Here is a 22,785-nt window from a genome sequence, read left to right on the forward strand (position 1 = left end):
AGACACGACCTTGTAGAAGCATATACTTTCTCAAGGATACTTACCCTGCTGATTGTATCTGGAGGTTAATTTGAGTTCAAGCTGTTATTACAATAAAAGCCTAAGGAGGCAAGCTATTTGGTGCCTATAGCCAAGCAGTTCCTTAGCCACTCTTTCACAGAAACAAGTGTCAGACTAATCCATTCATCCATCACTCAGGGTCTGCGGTCAGTCCTGGCACATTAGATATTTTTTTTAATTAAATTTTTATTGTTCAGATTATTATAGTTGTAACTCTTTTTCCCCCCTATAGTTCTCCTCCACCCAGTTCCCACCCCACCCTCTGCCCTTACCCCTCCCACTGTCCTCATCCATAGGTGTACGATTTTTGTCCAGTCTCTTCCTGCACCCCCACACCCCTTTCCCCCCAAGAATAGTCAGTCCATTCCCTTTCTATGTCCCTGATTCTATTATAATCACCAGTTCATTCTGTACATCAGGTTATTTATTCACTTGATTCTTAGATTCACTTGTTGATAGATGCATATTTGTTGTTCATAATTTGTATCTTTACCTTTTTCTTCTTCTTCCTCTTCTTAAAGGATACCTTTCAGCATTTCATATAATACTGGTTTGGTGGTGATGAACTCCTTTAGCTTTTCCTTATCTGTGAAGCTCTTTATCTGACCTTCAATTCTGAATGATAGCTTTGCTGGATAAAGTAATCTTGGTTGTAGGTTCTTGCTGTTCATCACTTTGAATATTTCTTGCCACTCCCTTCTGGCCTGCAAAGTTTCTGTTGAGAAATCAGCTGACAGTCGTATGGGTACTCCCTTGTAGGTAACTGAGTTTCTTTCTCTTGCTGCTTTTAAGATTCTCTCTTTGTCTTTTGCTCTTGGCATTTTAATTATGATGTGTCTTGGTGTGGTCCTCTTTGGGTTCCTTTTGTTGGGGGTTCTCTGCGCTTCCTGGACTTGTAAGTCTATTTCTTTCACCAGGTAGGGGAAGTTTTCTGTCATTATTTCTTCAAATAGGGTTTCAATATCTTGCCCTCTCTCTTCTTCTGGTACCCCTATAATTCGGATGTTGGTACGCTTGAAGTTGTCCCAGAGGCTCCTTTCACTATCTTCATATTTTTGGATTCTTTTTTCTTTTTGCTTTTCCGGTTGGGTATTTTTTGTTTCTTCGTATTTCAAAACTTTGACTTGATTCTTGCGCTCCTCTGGTCTGCTGTTGGATCTCTGTATATTATTCTTTATTTCAGTCAGTGTATGCTTAATTTCTAGTTGGTCTTTTTTCATATCCTCCAGGGTCTCACTAAATTTATTGGCGGTTTCCATAAAATTCTTGAAAAACCTTATAATCGTGGTTTTGAATTCTATATCCAATCGTTTGCTTTCTTCCATTTCTGTCATTTGTGACCTGCTTCTTTGTCTCCGCATTTTGGCTGCTTCCCTGTGTTGGTAGAGTGGCTTTGTGTGCTAGGTGTCCTATAGGGCCCAGTGGCTCAGCCTCCCCAATTACCTGAGGTGGACACTCTTGGTGCACCCCTTTGTGGGCTTTGTGCACAGTCTTGTTGTAGTTAAGCCTTGATTGTTGTAGTTATCACTGGAATGAATTGACCTCCTGGCCAATTGGCTGGGGGAATCAGCTGTGTCTGCAGTGGGAGAACTTCTGTGCTGAAGACACCCTTCTGGGGCAAGACTTGCTTCAGTGGCTGGCACATTAGATTTATTCTAATTGAAAGTAGGGTGGTGTATGATGGTAAAATTCAAACAAAAGAGCATTTCTTCAGTATTCCCAGTGATGGCTTCCAAAACACATCTGTACTTTCCCTAAAATGAGGAATAAGAAACACAAGTAATATAAAATGCTATGTGCTTCTATTTTCAAAGACTTTTTTTATTACTAGGAGGAAGTCATTTAAATTGGATTGGTTATCATTTTCTCAGTTTTCTAATGAGATGAAATTTTGTGTCTTTGAATTCAGCAGACTCAAAACTCATTTATTTCCCAAGTATGAGAATGTTTTTTAACAATTTTTGAAACTAACCTATGAGATTTTCAAACACTAAATATCATTTGTAATCAGTATAGAATATGCATTGTTAAAGTTTATTTTTAAATATTCACCCAAAGTGAAATGTGCAAAATTTTCCTTGCTAGGTATCTAATGCAAACATCTAAAAGCACATGGTTATTATTCATAGAGGCAGCTACGGAGTTCTTACAGTGCTTTCACCCAAAAGTCATTCAATGTATTAACAGTGAGCATTTGCATTACTTTTAGCCGTGTATATTACAGGAAAAACATGATGTGAAAAAGAGCTTTCTTTCATGTAACTTTTTTATATTTCCATATTCTTCAGAAATAAGAAATGGGAAAACACCCAAAACCAAATAAAAGTAGGGGAAAATCTTGACTATCGATTTTTTTTAATATATATTTTTTTATTTCAGAGAGGAAGGGGAGGGAGAGAGAGACAGAAACATCAATGATGAGAGAGAATCACTGATCGACTGCTTCCTGCATGCCCCCCACTGGAGATCAAGTCAGCAACCAGGCACGTGCCCCTGACCAGAATAGAACCCAGGACTCGCCCAGTCCGCAGGCCAGTGCTTTATCCACTGAGCCACACCAGCCAGGGCTTGAATATCGATTTTTTAAATTGCAAACTGCTTATTCAAATTCTTCACACATCTGTTACTGCCAAAGATTAAGAAAGGACAAAATGACTCTTAGACAATACCTTAGAGAACAGGATGCCCCTGTAGGAGAATGGCACTGTTGTATTCACAGTCTCTGCAAACAAAACACAAAAAACGGGACATCACTAAGTGACTTTTTTGGTAGTACAGCATTCACCTTTGACACTTCTACCACTGGCAGCAGCACTCCCAAACAAAACTGTAGAGAAATAATAAGTCTTATCCCCTGGCTCCCATTCTCCGGGGGCTCCTCTCCCACCGCAAGCCTCTCTCAGGACCAGCATTAGTGGATGCAAACTTTTAAGGCCCACTGGTCCCAACGGTGAATGAGTGATGAACAAGCGAGTGCTAATATGCTTTATCCCAAGTAATATATGTGCATATTTAATACTACTGCTCCTTCAGCAGGGTATAATAGAGAAGGACAGTTACTTTAAAAGCAGATATGTCTGGTACTAATTCAAGTCCCAAACTTTCAAGGGTCTCATGATGTTTCTTTTTTTTTAATTTAGGAAGATTTTAAAAAATATTTTTAATTGATTTTAGAGAGAGAGGAAGGTAGAGGGAGAGAGAGATAGAAACATTGATGAAAGAAATATCACAAGGACCGGCTACCTTCTGCACACCCCCTGCTGGGAATCAAGCCTATAACCCTGGGCACATGCTCTGATGGGGAATTGAACAGGCGACCTCTTGGTGCATGGGTCACTCAACCAACTGAGCCACACCAGTCGGGCAGCATCTGTGTTTCTTAAATCAGAATGTCCTCAGCTTTGGGCCCATATATCAGCTGCCAAATGGACATGTTTATTTGAATGTTCCAAAATTACCTTGAGCTCAACATACCCAGATCAGAACTCATTATCTTTAAGAATTTTCCCCTTCATTGGGGCAATAAATCTTACTAGTCTCTATTTCAACCCCATTACCACAGTCTTAATGCAGGCCCTCATTACTCTGAGCTTAGGGTACCACCAAACTTCCCAATTTGTCTCCACTTCCCTTCTTCTGAGGTAAAGTATAAAGAACACTGAAGGTAGCTCTGCAGCAAAATATAGTAAGTTTCCATGAAAAATAATAAATGTAATGTTTAGAAAAAGAGAACCATAACTGAGGGTAAATATACAAATATTATCTGAACAAGGTAAAAATTCTAATATCCCTGCAAACACATCTTAATAATAACTCAATAACAGAATTGTAAAATGTCCAAACTGCTAAAAGTAAAAATTTTAAATGGGAATAAAGAGTTATTATCAGAAAAGGAACTTCACATTTTCAGTGTATGTAATTTTCAGAACATTCTCATAAACTATTCTATTTGATTCTGAGAGTAACATAGATTAAATGCTTACCTCCCTTTAGAGCTCTACAAAAAGAATAATCATCATCAGATCCTTGGCAAATGACTTCTTTGCGCATCGGAAAATCCACAGTGTTAAAAGATAAATATAGATTGAAATATAAATTTTTTATGTCTCTTCCTTAAAAAGAAAAAAAATCCCATTAGTTCCTTTAATAAGAGATTATTTTATAAATAATAGTTAATATTTATTATGTACTTAAAACATGTCCTGTGCTTTTGCAACATAATTTCATTTAATCTTCACAACTACCTATAATGTGGGTATTGTGATCCTTATTCTGTAAATGAGAAAACTGGAGTTTTGAGAGGGTAACTAGTGGATTGTAATCAAATAGAATATTCCACAGTAAGAATTATATGCTATGCCTAAAAATAGAGAAAATTGTTTTTTTAGAAAACTATCAAATGAAGATATAAAACTTTCTGTTCTACTTACAGTTCTGCTAGGAAGTTCAAAGAAAAGAAAGGAAATAATGATAATCAACTCATGCCTACTTTTTAGTAGTTTTGATGAAAGATTTCTTGGAGGATAAAATTAAACCTTTTGATTAAAAATTAGGTGTATGAGCCATTTATTATTTCCTCGTGGTCTCCCTATTATCAATTAACATGAGAAAAGCCAGTAAACAATGCATTTTGCTCAATTCTTATATTATCCAGTTGGCCCAACTGGGAAAGATGTACAACTTTTTAATAATGAAAATAGTTTATTGTAGCCACCACCTCATTGAAAATATTTTCCTAATAAGGTCACCAGGGCTCATTGTAGCCATAACCAAAGGAAAAGTTTTCCAACTTTAACTTGAATTTGACTGTGGGTAACAGAGCTGCCAGCTCCTCCTCAAAACTCTCTCCTTGGTTTGGTGTCAGTGCTCCCACTCTCTCTGGTTGTCCTTCAACCTCTCTGACTCCTCCTCAGTCTAGTTCATTGACTCCCCTACCTAGGGTTTCTGTCCTCAGTTTTCCTCAATATTTACTCTGCCACATAGGATACTAATTCCTAAATCATCATCTTTAGTCTCAACCTTTCTCCTAAATACTGTCTCATATATGCATTCGATATCTCTATTCAAATGCTGGTCATCATCTCACCCTATAGATCCTAAATCGATTTCCTCATCTTCATCAGCAAATCAGCACGAGAATTCCTAATCCCAGTAATCTTACTAGTCTCCATTTCGGCCCCATTGCCACAGTTGTTGTTGTTGTTGTTTTAAATATATTTTATTGATTTTTTAGAGAGAGGAAGGGAGAGGGATAAAGAGCTAGAAACATCGCCGAAACCGGTTTGGCTCGGTGGATGGAGCGTCGGCCTGCGGACTGAGGGGTCCCAGGTTCGATTCTGGTCAGGGGCATGTGCCTGGGTTGCGGGCACATCCCCAGTGGGGGATGTGCAGGAGGCGGCTGATCGATGTTTCTCTCTCATTGATGTTTCTAGCTCTCTATCTCTCTCCCTTCCTCTCAGTAAAAAATCAATAAAATATATTTTTTTTTAAAAAAGAGCTAGAAACATTGATGAGAGAGAAACATCCATTAGCTGTCTCCTGAACAACCCCCCACTGGGGATGTGCCTGCAACCAAGGTACATGCCGTTGACCAGAATTGAACCTAGGACCCTTCAGTCCGCAGGCTGACGCTCTATCCACTGAGCCAAACCAGTCAGGGCCCATTGCCACAGTTTTAATGCAGGCCCTCATTACTCTGAGCCTAAGGTACCACCAAACTTCCTAATTTGTCTCTACTTCTCTACTTATGGAGTAGAGTATAAAGAACATAACAGTAGTCCCATGGTCCAGTCCATGGACTTTAGCCTGAACCTCTCCAAAAACATGGATGTGGGCAGAAGCTGAAGAGCTGTTTTTATGAGAAATTCCTGAGACAGACACATAGCAGTACTGCTGGGGTATACAAGGACTAGGCAGGACAAGAGACCTTCTTTCATTGCTGCATGGAACACAGCATGTTCCCGGTCTCCACTGACACCAAGAAAGGAAGTGCTGTTTTGATATCTCAGTGGTCTACATCTTGAGAAGCTTCTTGTCCTTGGACATCACTGTGGTCATGTGAGGCACATGACAAATAGTCAAGGTGAGGTACCACTTGCATGGCTCAGCAGGCCAGGGATATTAATGTGGATGTTGGAGTGAGAGGTAAGAACCTGGTGGCTGTCATGTGGTAACTAAGAAGACTTTTTTTTACCTCCCCAGGAACTACCAGAAGTAATTTTCAGGGAGGCTTATAGTCCAGCCTTATTTGTCAATCAATTAATGGTACACAAATAATTTACTAGCAAGGTTATAAAGTCTCAAAATAAATAATATCTATTTTTTATTCAATTTCTACTTACAGCTCTTACTGAATAGTAGAGATAGCACCATAAAAACAAGGTTGACTTCTATAATGTGGCCCCAGACTTTACACAGAAATTCTAGTATATTCTAGGGAAACTCAGATCATAATGACAAAATTCTATAAAAATATAACTGAATAATTATTTTGTTAGTAAATTAGCATAATGATATAAATGTCATACTTAGTAAATGATTAGGGTATCTGTGGTGGCCACAAAGGTACACTACTCAAACCTTCCTTCCAAAGACCCTGCTGGCAGGAAGGTAGTTGGCAGACAGCCCCCAGCTGCTGCACCTTCATATCCATCTCAGCCAGCGGCCAACCTCCCACAGGTCGCTCCGCTAATGACCGAGCACGGCAAGGACACAGAGCCAGCCTACTGCTGCCTGTCATGGCACACGTGTGATAGGTAATCTTTGCTCTAAGGCTCCCCATTGACCTAGCTGACAGGATCTCAGGGACGCATTTTGGTCTGATGACCATGCTACCAAATTCTCCTTCCTTTCTTCTCTCATTTCAAAGGTATCAGATCCTCCGGATTAATGTCTTATATGCCTAATTCCTTCTTGGTATCTGCTTTTCAGAGAACCCTGAGCAATACCATATTGTATTATTACTACTTGGATCTGCAAGGATACAACTCGCTTCCTGTGTGTAAGGACAAGAGGTTTGCTTGAAAATTAGGTCACTCGTTATGTCATATAAATCACTTCTGCCAAACATCTAGGGGTAAAGCACATCACATAGACCAGAAAACAAAACCTGAGAAAAGAAGAAGAAATTGTAGAGCCAGGCAAAAATTTAGGGATAAAAATATATTTTACTCTTGGCCAAGACAATGAAGTGAATAGAGTTGATTGCTCTTTGCTCTGTGTTATCACTCAGCCTCTTTACTGTCACTTCACTTACCATGCCATGTATCTATAGGTCTGTCCCTCCTATTGCCCTGGAAGATTCTTGAAGGTCAAGAGGATGTCTTATTTATCAATGAATTCACAGTACCTATCACAATACTTGAAATATACTATGCATTTTTCAATGACTAAATGAATACAGAAACCAAGTGTCCAACACAGAAATTAAGTGCAGGTTGAACACTTAATTTCAGAAATAGTAAAGCACAAGTTTATTATCTATTATTTCTGGGTTCTCAGCTACCTCTTTCTTGTAAGCTAGAGAACTAAAACTAGGGAAATCTTTATCTAAGCTTACATATGTGAAAGCCCTTAGTAAACTATAAGCTCCAAATACAAGCTAGATTGTAGGTGATGATAAACAGTAATGGTGAGGAGGATGACGAGAACTGAAGTGTCCTGGGATCCTAGGGCTTCACACAGTGAAGATGCCTGGTAAGAGAGGATAAAGGTTTTTGTGTTTTCCCAAACACTTGGATCCAACCTGATGTTATAACTATCACCCAATTTATTTTTTACTAAGCTGATGACAAGTAAAATCACAGAGAGGAAAAACAAGACAACACAAACAAAAAACATTGTCTTTTTTTATCCCATCATCATCTTATTTTTTTTTAGAAGGGGGGTCACCTTTAGGAAAAAAATGCCCTGGCTTGCTCATACACAGATCTTTAACTGGTGGAAACCTAACTTTATTTATCAGTTGAATAGCTAATGGCTGACAAAGGATATACTAATACCTAATAGATTGTTAGAAGTCTCATATTATTTCCACTTTTACCCTCCATACCATTATGGAATCTCTTCCCCATGAGTGTGAGCCTAGTAATTTGCTTCTAACAAATAGATAAAGCCAAGTTGATAGAGTGGCACTTCCATGATTAGGCAACCCAAGACTGTGACCTCTATCTTGTTAGCTGACTGTCCCCTTTGCTGGTTTTGATGAAGCAAGAAGCCATGGTGAAAAGGCCAGCAGCCAGACAGGAATTGAATCCTGTCAAAAGTCACATGTGAACTGCAGAGAATCCTTCCCTAATTGAGCCTTCAGGAGAGACCCCAGTCCTGGCAGACAGCTTGACTGCAACCTGGCGGGAGATCCTGAAGCAGGCACGGTGAAGCCACGCCCAGATTACTACCACGCAGACTATGAGACAGTAAATGTGTACTGTTTTGAGATATTAAGATTGCGGTCATTTGTTACATAATAACAGAAAACTAATACATGTACATTTGGAACACAATCATTTGTCATTGATATCACTTGAATTCTTTTAACAGATGTACATTAACAAAACTTTGGTTTTGTTACAAAACTTACTTGGAATGAAGAAAATATGCAAATATCCTTTGCTTCCCTTCAATTCTACACAGGGTTCACTTCTTATTGAAATAGGATATTTCATGTTATCTAAATAGAATGAAGATAATGTCAATGCATTATTTCCAATAAAGTAAAATATTCTGAAATTCACCCCCGCCCCAAATGATGCCTTTAGTATTAAAATTGTATAATGAGAAAAACTGATGATGGTTAAAAATATCTCCTTCTCCAGAGGAGTAGCGTCCCAAGATGGCAGAGTAGGAAGTCCAAGACCCTTCTTTCCCCCACAAACTTCGAATTCAACAACAATTCATGGACAAATTCCCTTTGTGAGAAATCAGAAACTAATCGAAAGTGTCCTGTGACCCAGGAAAACTCGAATGAAGACTCACTGAAGTTGGTGGAGAGATTCAGGACACCCTCTCAACAGAGACCCTGAGTCTGGCACAGCAAAGACAGGAAAAGAATCCTCTAGTCTCCAGCTTCACTCGGGAGGGAAGAGGTTAATTCATGTATCCAGATGCCCAAATTTTCCAAGAGGGGGTCCCCAAAAGGACTGAAGAATAGAAAGTTGGAACAGACCTAAAACTAGTATGGAACTTGAATAAGTAATCATTTGTACAATCATCTGCTTAGCCCAGCTGGTGTGGCTCAGTGGTTGAGCTTTGGTTGACTTATGAACCAGGAAGTCACGGTTCGATTACCAATCAGGGCACATGGCCAGGTTTCAGGCTTGATCCTCAATCAATGTTTCTTTCTCGCTCCCACTCCCTTCCTGACTCTCTAAAAATCAATACAATTTTTTTTTTTTTAATAAAAAGACAGCCCTACCTGGTTTGGCTCAGTGAATAGAGCGTCGGCCTGTGGACAGAAGGATTCAGGTTCGGTTCCAGTTAGGGCACATGCCCAGGTTGCGGGCTCCATCCTCAGTACAGGATATGCAGGAGGCAGCTGATCAATGATTCGCTCTCATCACTGATGTTTCTCCCTCTTCCTCTCTCTTCCTCTCTGAAAATAAAAAAAAAAATCAAAAGACAAATCAGCTCAATTGGTTGGGTGTCATCTATGCACCAAAAGGTTGCCGGTTGAATTCTCAGTGAGGGTATATATCTGAGTTACTGGCTAAATCCCCAATAGGGGATGTGCAGGACACAGCCCATTGATTCACTCTCATTTTGATGTTTCTCTCTCTCCCTCTCCCTTTCTCTAAAAATCACTAACATATATTTTTTAAAAATGTATGTTATTGATTTTTTTATAGAGAGGAAGGGAGAGGGATAGAGAGTTAGAAACATTGATGAGAGAGAAACATTGGTCAGCTGCCTCCTGCACATCCCCTACTGGGGATGTGCCCACAACTAAGGTACATGCCCTTGACAGGAATCGAACCTGGGATCCTTCAGTCAGCAGGCCGACACTGTATCCACTGAGCCAAACCGGTTAGGGCCGTGGTCGGCAAACTGCGGCTCGCGAGCCACATGCAGCTCTTTGGCCCCTTGAGTGTGGGTCTTCCTAAGCCTTAGAAGTACCCTAATTAAGTTAATAACAATGTACCTATCTATATAGTTTAAGTTTAAAAAATTCGGCTCTCAAAAGAAATTTCAATCGTTGTACTGTTGATATTTGTCTTTGTTGACTAATGAGTTTGCCAACCACTGGGTTAGGGCAATAAAAATATATATTTTTTTTAAATATATTTTATTGATTTTTTACAGAGAGGAAGGGAGAGAGATAGAGAGTTAGAAACATCGATGAGAGAGAAACATCGATCAGCTGCCTCCTGCACATCTCCTACTGGGAATGTGCCCGCAACCCAGGTACATGCCCTTGACTGGAATCGAACCTGGGACCTTTCAGTCCGCAGGCCGACGCTCTATCCACTGAGCCAAACCGGTTTCGGCAGCAATAAAAATATTTTTTAAAAGACAAATCAAATTATTGATACTAGGAGCTTAAAAGCTAATTATAATATGAAGTGGTATATAAACAAAGGCCCCCTGAAAATTAGCATAGAGAAGGTGGCATGATCAACGTGTAGGCCCAGTGGACGGAGGAGCCCTTTTGGAAGAGGGAATGGACACTGATCTTGTAGGATGGAGAAATTCCAGAGCCAGGTTGAGAGGGAATTCAGCACAACCCACAAAGCTTGGTCTTGCTCTCACACCTGTCAATTATGCTAACTCCCCGGAAATAATGTCTATTAGTGTTTGCCAGAGTATATTTCTTACGATAGTCAACACACACTCAAAAGATGAAATAAAATAAAATGATAAACCTGGAGATTAAATAGGTTTCTTCTTTGCACAACTTCTCAGAACTCAACAGACATTTGTAATTCTCCCCCAAATGGTTAAACCATAAATCCCCTTTCCCAAAAGAATCTCAAAGAACTAATATTTTGGCAAACCTCTCTTTCAACCTCTCTGATATTATATCCAACCCATGGTGAGCAAGGAAGTGGAAAGCACCAAAGAAAGACAGTGGCCAAGCCCTGAAGCTGTGCTTTCAGAAAAAGAGGTCTGGGTAGGGCAGTGATCAGACCAGTCCATAGCATTAGGTATGGCTGATTTTTTAAAAAGTAGTCAAGACTGTTTCTATGTGGCTCTGTGTTAAAAATTTTACCTCAGATAGGTTCTAAAATCACTTTCATTTTACAGATTAAAATGCTGTAGTCCATCAAGAAATGTACTTTTCTTTTTTTTGCTGATCCGATAAAAAAGAAAAAGAACGTATAATTCTTATTCATTCATACCAAAAGGCTATTGTTGTGTTGGCTGCTGTCACTTTTTTATTTGACAGTCTAAGGGAAAAGAGGTCTGTGCCCCTGACTAAATAGCCAGGTGCCGTGTGTTTTAAATATTGTGGCCCAGCGGTTGAAAATTGCTGGCCACATTAATCCGTTCCAGGAGGCACCTGGGACTGTGCTTCCTTGTCAAGAACTAGTCTTGGGGCTGGAGGCAAAAGCTCAGAAGCAGACAGTTCTGCCCAAACCGGGAGGAATCTGAAGCTAGGCTCAAGGTGGAGACAGTTAACCACAGGAAACAACAGAAGCACTTGGAGGTCAAGAACAACAGTTTAGAGACTGGTGAGGCCTGTGAAGGATCAAGATAACCCACACAGGGAAGTCATCAGCCGTCACTCTTGCTGCCGGCAGCAGCCGGAACACACGACGCTTCCTGTGTCCCCACCACAGCAGAATGAGGTTCCTGTGAAAACACACCCTCGAAATAGTTGGCACTACAACCACTTGTTGCTGTGCACTTACCGCAGTAGCTATACCAAAGGCTCACATCAGAGGAGTTGCAGATCCAGTGCTCCCTGGGTTCAGGCAACGTGGAAGAAAACAGGGTGGAAAAAAGCATAAGTGGGAACATGATTTAATAGCTCCAAAACTTTACAAATGCAAGGAGAACCAGCAACTCATCCTCAGGCTCTTCTTCCCTTTCAGTAAGTAGGAAAGAGTCAACTTAGTCATCAGTCACATGACTTCTAAGTTCCAATCCGTTTCCTCTTTGTGTGTGTGTGTGTGTGTGTGTGTGTGTGTGTGTGTGATATTTGAGCACTTCCTGCAAGGGGAGAAAAGAAAATGATTTAGAATATATGTACTCTTTTCCAACACTTGATGCAAATTACAGCGCAGAGCTTTACACACAAAACAAGGTATTTCCCAGTCAACAGTAACAAAGCCAGCCTGTAGGTATCCTTTAGGATCCCAACAGACAACACCCCTTTTCCGTGTACATTGTTATTTTCCCACAGAGGCTCTTTACACAATTTCTCATGGCCCAGAGCACTGGGCAAATAGATCCGACTGAACAGCCCTCTGCACACTATTTCTGCTCAGCAACAGTTCAGCCATGGGGCAGAGCCAGGCTGCACAAGACCCCAGACAGTCCATCAGCTGTAGGTCTGTCTTGTGGGCTGGGGCCCCGCCAGGCTTGAGAATGCACTTTCTTAAGCAAACTGCAGCTCCAGGAAGTATTTTGAGCCCTAATAATAAAATGACCACTATTTCACGTATGGCATGAATTTCATTTCAAAATTCTTATTCCATTCCAGAAAAAGTTAATCCTTTAGATTCTTTGCTATTTGAAATCATTTATAGGATATAGTTTGGGATTACAATGGCATGGAGTTGGGGCCTAAAAATCTACAAGTTTAGGTGGTCATAAGCACATGTTGGTAAAAGGTTTCAAGAACTGTGTGACGCCCTGACCAGTTTGGCTCAGTGGCTAGAGCGTCGGCCTGTGGACTGAAGAGTCCCGGGTTCGATTCCAGTCAAGGGCATGTACCTTGGTTGCGGGCACATCCCCAGTAGGAGGTGTGCAGGGGGCGGCTGATCCATGTTTCTCTCTCATGGACGTTTCTAGCTCTCTATCCCTCTCCCTTCCTCTCTGTAAAAAATCATTAAAATATATTAAAAAAAAAAAAAGAACTGTGTGACTTTTTTTTTTTTTTTTACATTTTAAACTATTTAATAGAGGTATTTGTTGTATATGTGGGTTTAGTGTAACAAACACAGAATTTCTCTATGAAAACACTTAACCTGAGTTGGAAATGAAATCTGAAGAAATTTTAATTCACAAAAGTAACTCTTCAAAATATAAGCAATGATTGATCCAAATTGAGGAGTTTCCCTGAAGTTCAGGGCTCAGACCCAGGACAAGAATGAGGGAAAACTCCTTGTAGGTCAAAAGCTCTGCTGAAGTCATAGGATTGCACTTGCAGGCCCTTAATGAGAGTGAGCTTTCTCAAACAGCCCCAGAAGAAGGTCTTGCTGCTCAGGCAGTTTTGCAACTTTTCTTTTCTTTTAAATTACTTTTAAAACATTTTTTTTATTGATTTCAGAGAAGAAGAGGGAGAAATAGAAACATCAATGATGAGAATCATTGTTCGGCTGCCTCCTGCATGCCCCATCTTGAGGATCAAGCCCACAAACCAGGCATATGCCTGACAGGGAATCGAACCGTGATCTCCTGGTTCATAGGTCAATGCTCAACCATTGAGCCACACCGGCTGGGCTTCCATTTTTTTCAAAGGCACAAATCCACGGGAGAGGAGGATATGGGGAGTTGTTCAATAGATATTAAGTTTCAGGTTTGCAAGATAAAAACGTTCTAGACATCTGTTGCACAGCAATGTAAATATAGTTAACACTATACTGAATTGTACTAAACTGCACACTTAAAATTGGTTAAGATGGTAAATTTTTGTTATACATTTTACTATAATTTAAAAATGTGTTTAGCCCTGGTCAGTGTGGCTCAGTTGATTGATTGAGCATTGTCCCATGCACCAAAAGGTCTCCGGTTATATCCTAAGTCAGGGCACATACCCGGGTTGCAGGCTTGATCCCCAGTAGGAGACATGCTAGAGGCAGCCAATGTTTCTCACATCAAAGTTTCTCTCTCCCCTGCTCCCTCCTCCCTTCCTTCCACTTCAAAAGCAATGGAAAAATATCCTTGGGTGAGGATTAACAACAAAAAGATATATATCACATTAACTAAGACAGCAACAAGAATAGACCTAAGTAACACAGGGCAGAACAGGCAGGCAGAGACCCAACTTGCAAAGAGATGTAACCAGCTTATCTTTCTGAGACCCTTTCTGAGCCCGCTCTCTGCAGGGCAAGCTGGCAGATCCTAGGACCTAGCAGAAGGCAGGCTCTGGGTGTCACAAATATGCTCTTTTCTATCTAAAGCTATAAGCTAGCAGTTTCGGACTTGATCATCCCTATGAACTAGTGATGGCCCTGCTGCTTCCCCATCAACCTCCCTTGTAGAGGCAAGGCGTGAAGATTAGCCTCACCATCTTGGCAGGCAGTAAGACATTAGGTAGCTCCATGCAGTCTGGGTGTTAAGAACTGTGACTCTGGCAATTAGCACAGTACCTAGCATACACTAGGCTAGTGATGGTGAACCTACGACACATGTGTCAGAGGTGACACGCGAACTCATTTTTTTGGTTGATTTCTTTGTTAAATGGCACTTAAATATCTAAAATAAATATCAAAAATATAAGTCTTTGTTTTACTATGGTTGCAAATATCAAAAAATTTCTATATGTGACACGGCACCAAAGTTAGGGTTTTCAAAATGCTGACACGCTGAGCTCAAAAGATTCGCCATAACTGCACTAGGCACTTAAGTATCTACAGATCTAAATGGTTTGAGCTCTTTTGCTCCTGGCTGAAAATCCTTCACAGGAACCAACTTTTGTTTTACAATTAGAGGTAAAATCTTAAAATGCCAATACTTAGTAAGTTAGCAGAGATCGCTATTTATGAAAGTACTATCCACCTTAGTGCAAGTTCTTTTCCTACTGATAGGATGCACCAAGGAAGGAGTGCGTGAGGGACCACAGAAGACACTGCTGAGGGCACCATTTCCCCACAGCTTACCACATGGAGAGCCTTATTACAGGCAGCCCTGTCAGAGAACCGAGGTAACAAGCTGGGACCAAAGGAAGCAGATTCACACTGCTTTCCAGAACATGTAAATTTTTTTAAAGTTTTTAATGTGAGAAAAGATTGTATCTATACTTAAAAAAATCCAAACACAAAGGAAAAATAACCCCCCTATGAGCCTGATATCCAATTCCCAGCTGAAAGACAACCACACTTATTCATTATCCATGCATATGCCAGCATGTACATGTATTTCCACACCTTTTTCAAAACACAAATGGTGGAATATTGCATTTTGTTTTTCAAGCATACCTTGTTATTATGAGGGAATATAATTATCTGAAAATTAATCAAAAGTTTGTTACAGTTTCAATTTTTTAACAATCACTAATAGAAAACAAAAGTAAAGGCAATTTTATTATTATACACGGGAAAATAAATCACATTTAAGCACAAACATAAAAACAACAGACTCATTTCTCATCTTCAAGCTGTTTCTTTTCACTGGCTTCTTCCATATCAAAAGTGAATGGTTTGTCATAACCCATTAGATGGTCATAGTCTTTGGGGTTTGGAAAGAGACCTGGATTAACTAACAGTGATTTTGTTTTAGCATAAAATGTGGTAAACAGATGTGTGCTGCTTGGAATCTTCACATCATTCTGTTGAAACACAGTACTGGTTTCTGAAAGCAAAACATTGTAAGTAATGGCTTTGTAAGTATCTGTCGTGGCCTCATGGTACAACCGAATGACATAGCCTTTTGTAACTAAGTGAAGCAGGACTGGAGTGATCAGTGTAAAGCTTCCTATGATGCCATAAAATAAGATTTGCAAAGGCAGACTTCCAAATACAATATTATTTTGGGCAAAAATGTATGGTAGAAATATAAGGCTGATCACACTTGTAGAATAAGAGAAACATTTCACACCTAAACAGGAAAAAAAAGGGAGAGGATTAATACTTTTAAATTTTATGAAACAATCAACCTATCCAATTAATTTCCCACATTTCTTCTTACTATATCATCATTAAAACAAAACACGTAAGTGTTATAACATTCCAGGTTCTGTCTGAAGCACTCTACATATTTTATTCATGAAATCTATAGACAGCCCTATAACACATATGCACAATTATTAACATGAGGTAATCTGAGATGGGAAAAATGAGGCCCTTGTTCAATGTCACGTAGCTACCAAGTTGCAGTGCTGGGATTCAAACCCAGGCCATGTGACTCAAGTCCAGGCCATTGGCCATTCCAGCGCACTGCCTCTCCAGATGGGAAAAGTGCTTTAGGATTAACTGGCCTCTACCTCAGTTCCCCAATAAAAGATTTAACAACACTCAAAGATCATTATGAATACTATAACAATCAATTCAGTCAGCACATTATCAAATAAAACTCTCTATTAACAAAGCACCTGCACATACATAATATAAACTCTTCAAATGGGGGGCTAACTTTATCTAGCTAAGAGCCCAAGCTTAAAACAACAAATTACCAAAAATAAAAATAATACCAGTGGATAGAAATATATGGGAAAGGTATTCAACATATCATATTAGAAAGATTCAACATCAATGACTTCTGTACTGTATACTTAACAATAGTTAAAATGATAAATTTTGTTATGTGTTTTACCACAATAAGTAAACAAATGACTTTAAATGTAAATTTCTTTGCATGTATACTTTTAACACAATCCCAATAAAATACCATCTGTTCGGAAAATAGACAAGTTGATATCTTAGACTAACTGATTATAAAGTTAATTTGGAAAAACAAAAATAAAAGTGGAGGGGAATGTTAGATACTGAAACCTAAGACTGTAATTAAGATAGCACGATACTGCCCTGGCTGGTGTAACTCAGCTGATTGGCATGTCGTCCTGTACACTGAAAGGTCCAGGGTTTGATTCCCTGTCAGAGCATACACCTAGGTTGAGTTTGGTCTCTGGTTGGGGTACGTTTGAGAGGCAACTGACCAATGTTTCTCTCTCACATTGATGTGTGTGTGTGTGTGTGTGTGTGTGTGTGTGTGTGTCGCCTTTCTCCTTTCCTCTCTTTCTAAAAAAAATAAATAAAATAAACATATCCTCGGGTGAGGAGTAAAAAAAAAAAAAAAAAAGCATGGTGCTGGTGCATAAAAAAGCAGACTGATCAGTGGAACAAAACGAAAAATCAAGAAATAAACTTCTGCCGAAACCAGTTTGGCTCAGTGGATAGAGCGTCGGCCTGCGGACTGAAGGGTCCCGGGTTCGATTCTGGTCAAGGGCATGTGCCTGGGTTGCGGACACATCCCTGGTGGGAGATGTGCGGGAGGCGGCTGATCGATGTTTCTCTCTCATCGATGTTTCTAACTCTGTATCTCTCTCCCTTCCTCTCTGTAAAAAATCAATAAAATATATTTTTAAAAAAAGAAATAAACTTTATAGTATATGGATATTTAGTACAGAATAAAGACTAATCTAAAATAAATGGGCTAAAGTGGTACTGGGACAGCTGGATAGCCATACAGAAAAAGATAAAATTCAATCCATCCCTCATACCATATATCAGGAAAATTCCAAATAATTCCGAGATTTAAATATAAAAAAATAAAATCATAGAGGTATAGGAAGAAAACATCCATGAAGTCCTTTGTAATCTAATATGAAAACTTTTTAATTATGACTCAAAATACTGAAGCAATCAGGGGGAAAGACTGGTAAATCTGAACACATTAAAATGTACATAGATATGAACACCATAAACAAGTATAGACAAATGAGAAAAATATTTGCAACTTCTATGCAGTTAACACTCCCAATATATAAAATGTTTCTAGTATATGAGAAGAAAAAACTCAACACTGTACAAACATGCAAGAAGTACAAGCAAGCAGTTCATTGAAACAAAAATGCACATGGTCCTTAAACAGATTAAATGATGCCAAACCTCAATCATATGAAACATGCAATAAAAACCACAATGAGATGCCATTTCCCCCCCAAACTGGCAAAAACCAAAAGTTTGACAGCAGACGCTGTTGGACAAAGTAGACACTCTCATCCATTACTGTTGGTTGAAGGCTTGTATCAGTAATTTAAAAATAATTCCTTCCTCTCACAGTAGTTGCCATGACACTGGTACACATGGGATACAATGTGGACCAAGTTGCCTCCTATATTAAAGCCTCGTCAGCCCTTCCAACTACCTCTTTTTCCCCCACTGTCACAGTGTAGTGGGTTGAATAGCATCCCCCCAAAAGTTATGTCCACCCTGAATCTCAGAATGTCAACTTATTTGGAAATAGGGTCTGTGCGGACAGATAAATATTGAGATGAGATCATACTGGATTAGGGTGGGCCCTAACTCCAATGGCAGTATCCTCATAAGGATAGAGCAGGACAGACACAGAGAAGGCCCTGTGAAGTAGAACGCGGAGATGAGTTACGCAGCTACGAAAGTAGTGCTGAGAGCTACCAGAAGCTGGAAGAGGCAAGGAAGAATTCTTCCCCAGAGCCTTCAGAGAGAGCATGTCCTGTCAACACCTTGACTTCAGACTTCCAGCCTCCAAAACTGTGAGAATAAATTTCTGTTGTTTTAAGCCACCAAGTTCCTGGAAATGTATTACAAGAGCCCTAGTAATATACACATATACTTTATTTTGCCTGGATTGAAATAATTGCTATTTTTTAAACATATTCTAAGAGCATTTGAGGTCTTGCTCCCTGGTATATGTCATCAGTTTGACTCAAATTCTCTTAAAATTTTTCAAAAAGAAATAAACATAGCCCTAGCCATTTGCCAGTTTGGCTCAGTGGATAGAGCGTCAGCCTATGGACCAAAGGGTCCCAGGTTCGATTCTTGTCAAGGGCACATACCTCAGTTACAGGCTCCTCCCCGGCCCAGGCCCTGGTCAGGGGCATGCATGAGGCAACCAATCGATGTGTTTCTCTTACATCGATATTTCTGTCTTTCCCTCTCTCTAAAAAAAAACAAAACATTCTAGGCTTTCCCATCTTCCTTTGCTCATACTACTTCCATGCCTGGGATGCCTTTCTTTCACATTTCCTCATGTTTAAAGTCTACTCATCTTAAATGAGAATACTATGACATAAGTAATTACTTATTGCTGAATTAACAAAATGTCTGCAAATGTCTTTAAACTAGGACCCATTTGGTAGTTAAAGAGCCTTCAAGAATGGTGCATCTATATCTTAATGTCTCTTAATTTTACATTAAAAAAATGTTTCTCCCTGTTTCTACATAAAAAAAATATTAATCCCTGATAAGTAGTGACTTTCTATTATCATAATACTGAAAGAAATCGAATATTAAACTGCTCTACAAGTTACAATTCTAGAACTTTGAATACCCTGGATAGATTTCCTCTTACACAAATATTACATCCTACTCATACCAAAATTAATTCCTATTAATATTCTCGTCTTTCTAGAATGGATTCAAGTGGGAACATTAGATAAATTCATGACTTTCCTGCATTTGCAGGAACAGTGTCTGTTCAGAGGAAGGTTATGATGGGGATCACTGTTAATACAACTCAGTGGCATCAATCCAGGTATCCCAGGCCAGAAATGTGACACAGCACAGGCTCAATGGCGTAGTCATGTATTGACTTCTGAAGAAATTTCTAAATTGATTAGAATAACTTCAGGACTTCACTCAATAGCGATAATAACCTGTCCTTACTCCTAAAGTTTTAAATAGCTAAAAATGTACTTTAAATGCACTCTATTTTAATGTCAAACACTAGAGAACACACAGATTTCCAGAGTAAATTTTAATGATTGATTGATACCAGCATAATCAAAAACACAAATGCAAATGTGAGTGTTGAAATCTAATGTCGGACTTGGTTATAAAAACAATCCTCCATATAATTCAGCTTTTACCTTTTTTAGATTATATAACGAGATACCTAAGTTCTCCTGATCTTCCCTACTAAATTGTTCCATACTAAATTCTAATTATGATCTAAGGAAAGAGTTTTAAATTTGTAGCAATTTAGTACACCATCTTTTCCTTCTCCACAATTCTCTACCACCTGGAAAAGCCACAATAAGCATGTTTGTTGAAAGTTCTAAGATGACCTAAAAAAACTGTAAAAAAGTATTACATGCTCATTTTAACTGCCAAATTTTAAAATTTATGAAATAAATGTTTATTCAAAAAAAATAACCTCTTCAGAGGTATTTTCTTTTTTTTCTGTATATTTAAACGTTACCCGAATATACACTTTTTGCTGTTTTGTTGTTAAACATCCCAAGAGGTGACCAAAGGAAAGAAGCTTTAATACCTAGCCATGCCGAAACCGGTTTGGCTCAGTGGATAGAGCGTCGGCCTGCAGATTGAAAGGTCCCAGGTTCGATTCCGGTCAAGGGCATGTAACTTGGTTGCGGGCACATCCCCAGTAGGAGATGTGCAAGAGGCGGCTGATAGATGTTTCTCTCTCATCGATGTTTCTAACTCTCTCTCCCTTCCTCTCTGTAAAAAATCAATATATATAAAAAAAAAAAAAACCTAGCCATAAGATCACAAAGGCATAACAGACTTCAAAAATCTATTTAAATCTAAAAATGCAAAGGTCTCAACCTCTAAATCTTCTATCAACAAGCCACAAGAAAAAAAATTATAGTTTATTTTTTCCTTGTCTTGCAATTAAGAGGTGCTAAAGTAGCACATACTAAGAGCTTTTTTTTTTAACAATTAAAAGGAAAAGACAATACCATCATTTCTGATTACCCACCAAATACTGTTCGGGCCAAATTCCCAGTATAAATCAGTCTTCCGTCTTCTGATTTTTCAACTTGTTTGTATAAGCATCGAACACATCTTTCCCAACAAATGGGTATCTATTAAAACAGAGACCTTTATAAGCAGATAATTAATTGTATTTAGAACAACTTTTAAATTTAAAAAAATTAAGATAATGAAGAGAACTTGTCACATGAGGTAAGGAACTCTCCCAAATAATCTAGAGCTAAAGATACCAAACTTGCTAATAGAATGGCTTTCCTTAAGTCCCGTCATAAGTAGACCATGTTAAGTTGGAATTTGAAGGCCTAGGTTTTCGTCCCAGCTTCAAGCTTTTTAAATAGTGTGACCTTGAACATATAAAAACTTCACTGGAATAGTTTCTTCTATTCCACTGTTAATGAGAACATCACCCTCGTTTGATTGTCAGAGTTACATGCATTTGCTCTTCAAAAACAAAAACTTTATTAATGTAAGTAAAACACTGAAAAATCAGATTGTGTAAATTCCAGAATGTTTTTATTACTTCTAAAATATTTATACTGCCCTGGCTGGTTTGGCCCACTGGATAGAGCATCGGCCTGGGGACTGAAGGGTCCCGGGTTGGATTCCCGTCAAGGACATGTACCTTGGTTGCAGGCACTTCCCCAGTGGGGGGTGTGCAGGAGTCAGCTGATCAATGCTTCTCTCTCATTGATGTTTCTAAGCCTCTATCTCTCTCCCTTCCTCTCTGTAAAAAATCAATAAAATATATTTTTTTTAAAAATAAAAATAAATATTTATACTATAGCTAGTACCAAAAAAAAAAAAAGTCTTTAAGGCCTTGGATCTATCCCCTGGCATCCTTTGCTCCCTTTAAGGAAACCATATTACTTGAAATCCAACATCAAATTTCATGGGAACAGGAGTCCCCAGAGCATCGGAAAATGAATTTCACAGCACACAAACTTCAAAAGGCATGCCCAATTCCTTTCTGCTGAAATATAATTAGTTTCCAATTTCAACCATGTCTGCTAATCCTGGTATTTCACTGGGCAGGATCAGAAGACAACTGACTCAGATTAAAATGAGAGGATTAGCATCTCCATCCCCTTTTTTCCAGGGAGCAAACGAATGCCTAAAAATAGAGCCGCCAAATGAAAAAAACCGAACTCAGCCCCACCGGTGTGGCTCAGTGATTGTGCACGGACCTATGAACGGGAAGGTCACGGTTCGATTCCCGGTCAGGGCACAGGCCCCGGATTGCAGGCAGGAGGCAGCCGATCGATGTTTCTATCTCTAGATCCCTCTCCCTCCTCTAAAATCAATAAAATATATATTTTTTTTAAAAACAACTCCAAGTGTGTTGCAAATTAACCCTTCTGAGCTTCTGCAAAAAGGGCAAACTGCTGTAAAGTGCTCGGGCCCACGCAGAGAAGAACCCCTTCCCAGAGGATGCGCCGAGCCCCGCGGGAGCCGTAATGCCCGGGCTCACGGGCTGTTCCCGGGGCCGAGTCCGGCTACTCCTGCGGTCCCCGCAGAGGGCTCCGGCCGCACCACAGCCACGGGCCGACGGGGGGAGAAGCCGTCCTAGAGCCGGGCTCCCCAGGTAGGACGCTGCGCCCATTTCCCTCCCTTACTCCGGCCCGCAAGCCCTCCGCCGCCGACCTGCGCTGGCGCGGGACGCCGGAAAAGCCGCCGCCCAGCGCTCCCGCCGCCCACCGGCCAAGAGGAACTGCCGGAGGCCCCCCGCGAGACGGTCGCCCTGAGGCCTCGGAAAGCGATGGCCGCCCACGGCGTCGCCCTCTGCCCGCAGAGCCGCCGTCCGGCCGCCAACGGACCGCCCAACGCCAAAAGCAGCATCCCGCACGTGAAGAGTGGCGACGGGCAGCGGTGCGCCGCGCGCCGGGAACCCCGAAGGCCGGCTCCTCACCCAACGGCGGCCCCGAACGGTCACGCTGGCCCCGCCCCCTGGAGCCCACCGGCCCGGATTGGC

The 22,785-nt window shown here is 40.1% G+C and overlaps 2 protein-coding genes across 2 annotated transcripts; both read right to left on the reverse strand.

The window, feature by feature from the left end:
* Positions 1 to 357: 357 nt before the first annotated feature.
* On the reverse strand, positions 358 to 12,542 carry LY96 (lymphocyte antigen 96). The gene is made up of 5 exons (XM_070391852.1): positions 11,907 to 12,542; positions 8,639 to 8,728; positions 4,044 to 4,172; positions 2,730 to 2,782; positions 358 to 1,814 (listed from the first exon to the last, which is right to left on the reverse strand). Exons 1-5 carry the CDS (start codon positions 12,013 to 12,015, stop codon positions 1,716 to 1,718), a joined length of 480 nt encoding a protein of 159 aa, XP_070247953.1. The 5' UTR covers positions 12,016 to 12,542; the 3' UTR covers positions 358 to 1,715.
* A 2,719-nt stretch (positions 12,543 to 15,261) lies between these two features.
* On the reverse strand, positions 15,262 to 22,716 carry TMEM70 (transmembrane protein 70). The gene is made up of 3 exons (XM_070392765.1): positions 22,458 to 22,716; positions 20,803 to 20,908; positions 15,262 to 15,978 (listed from the first exon to the last, which is right to left on the reverse strand). Exons 1-3 carry the CDS (start codon positions 22,650 to 22,652, stop codon positions 15,521 to 15,523), a joined length of 759 nt encoding a protein of 252 aa, XP_070248866.1. The 5' UTR covers positions 22,653 to 22,716; the 3' UTR covers positions 15,262 to 15,520.
* Between the last annotated feature and the right edge of the window lie 69 nt (positions 22,717 to 22,785).

Source organism: Myotis yumanensis, unplaced genomic scaffold (assembly GCF_028538775.1).
Source record: "Myotis yumanensis isolate MYYU_CA2020_CCGP unplaced genomic scaffold, mMyoYum1.0.hap1 SCAF_15, whole genome shotgun sequence".
In the NCBI taxonomy this organism is placed as follows: domain Eukaryota; kingdom Metazoa; phylum Chordata; class Mammalia; order Chiroptera; family Vespertilionidae; genus Myotis; species Myotis yumanensis.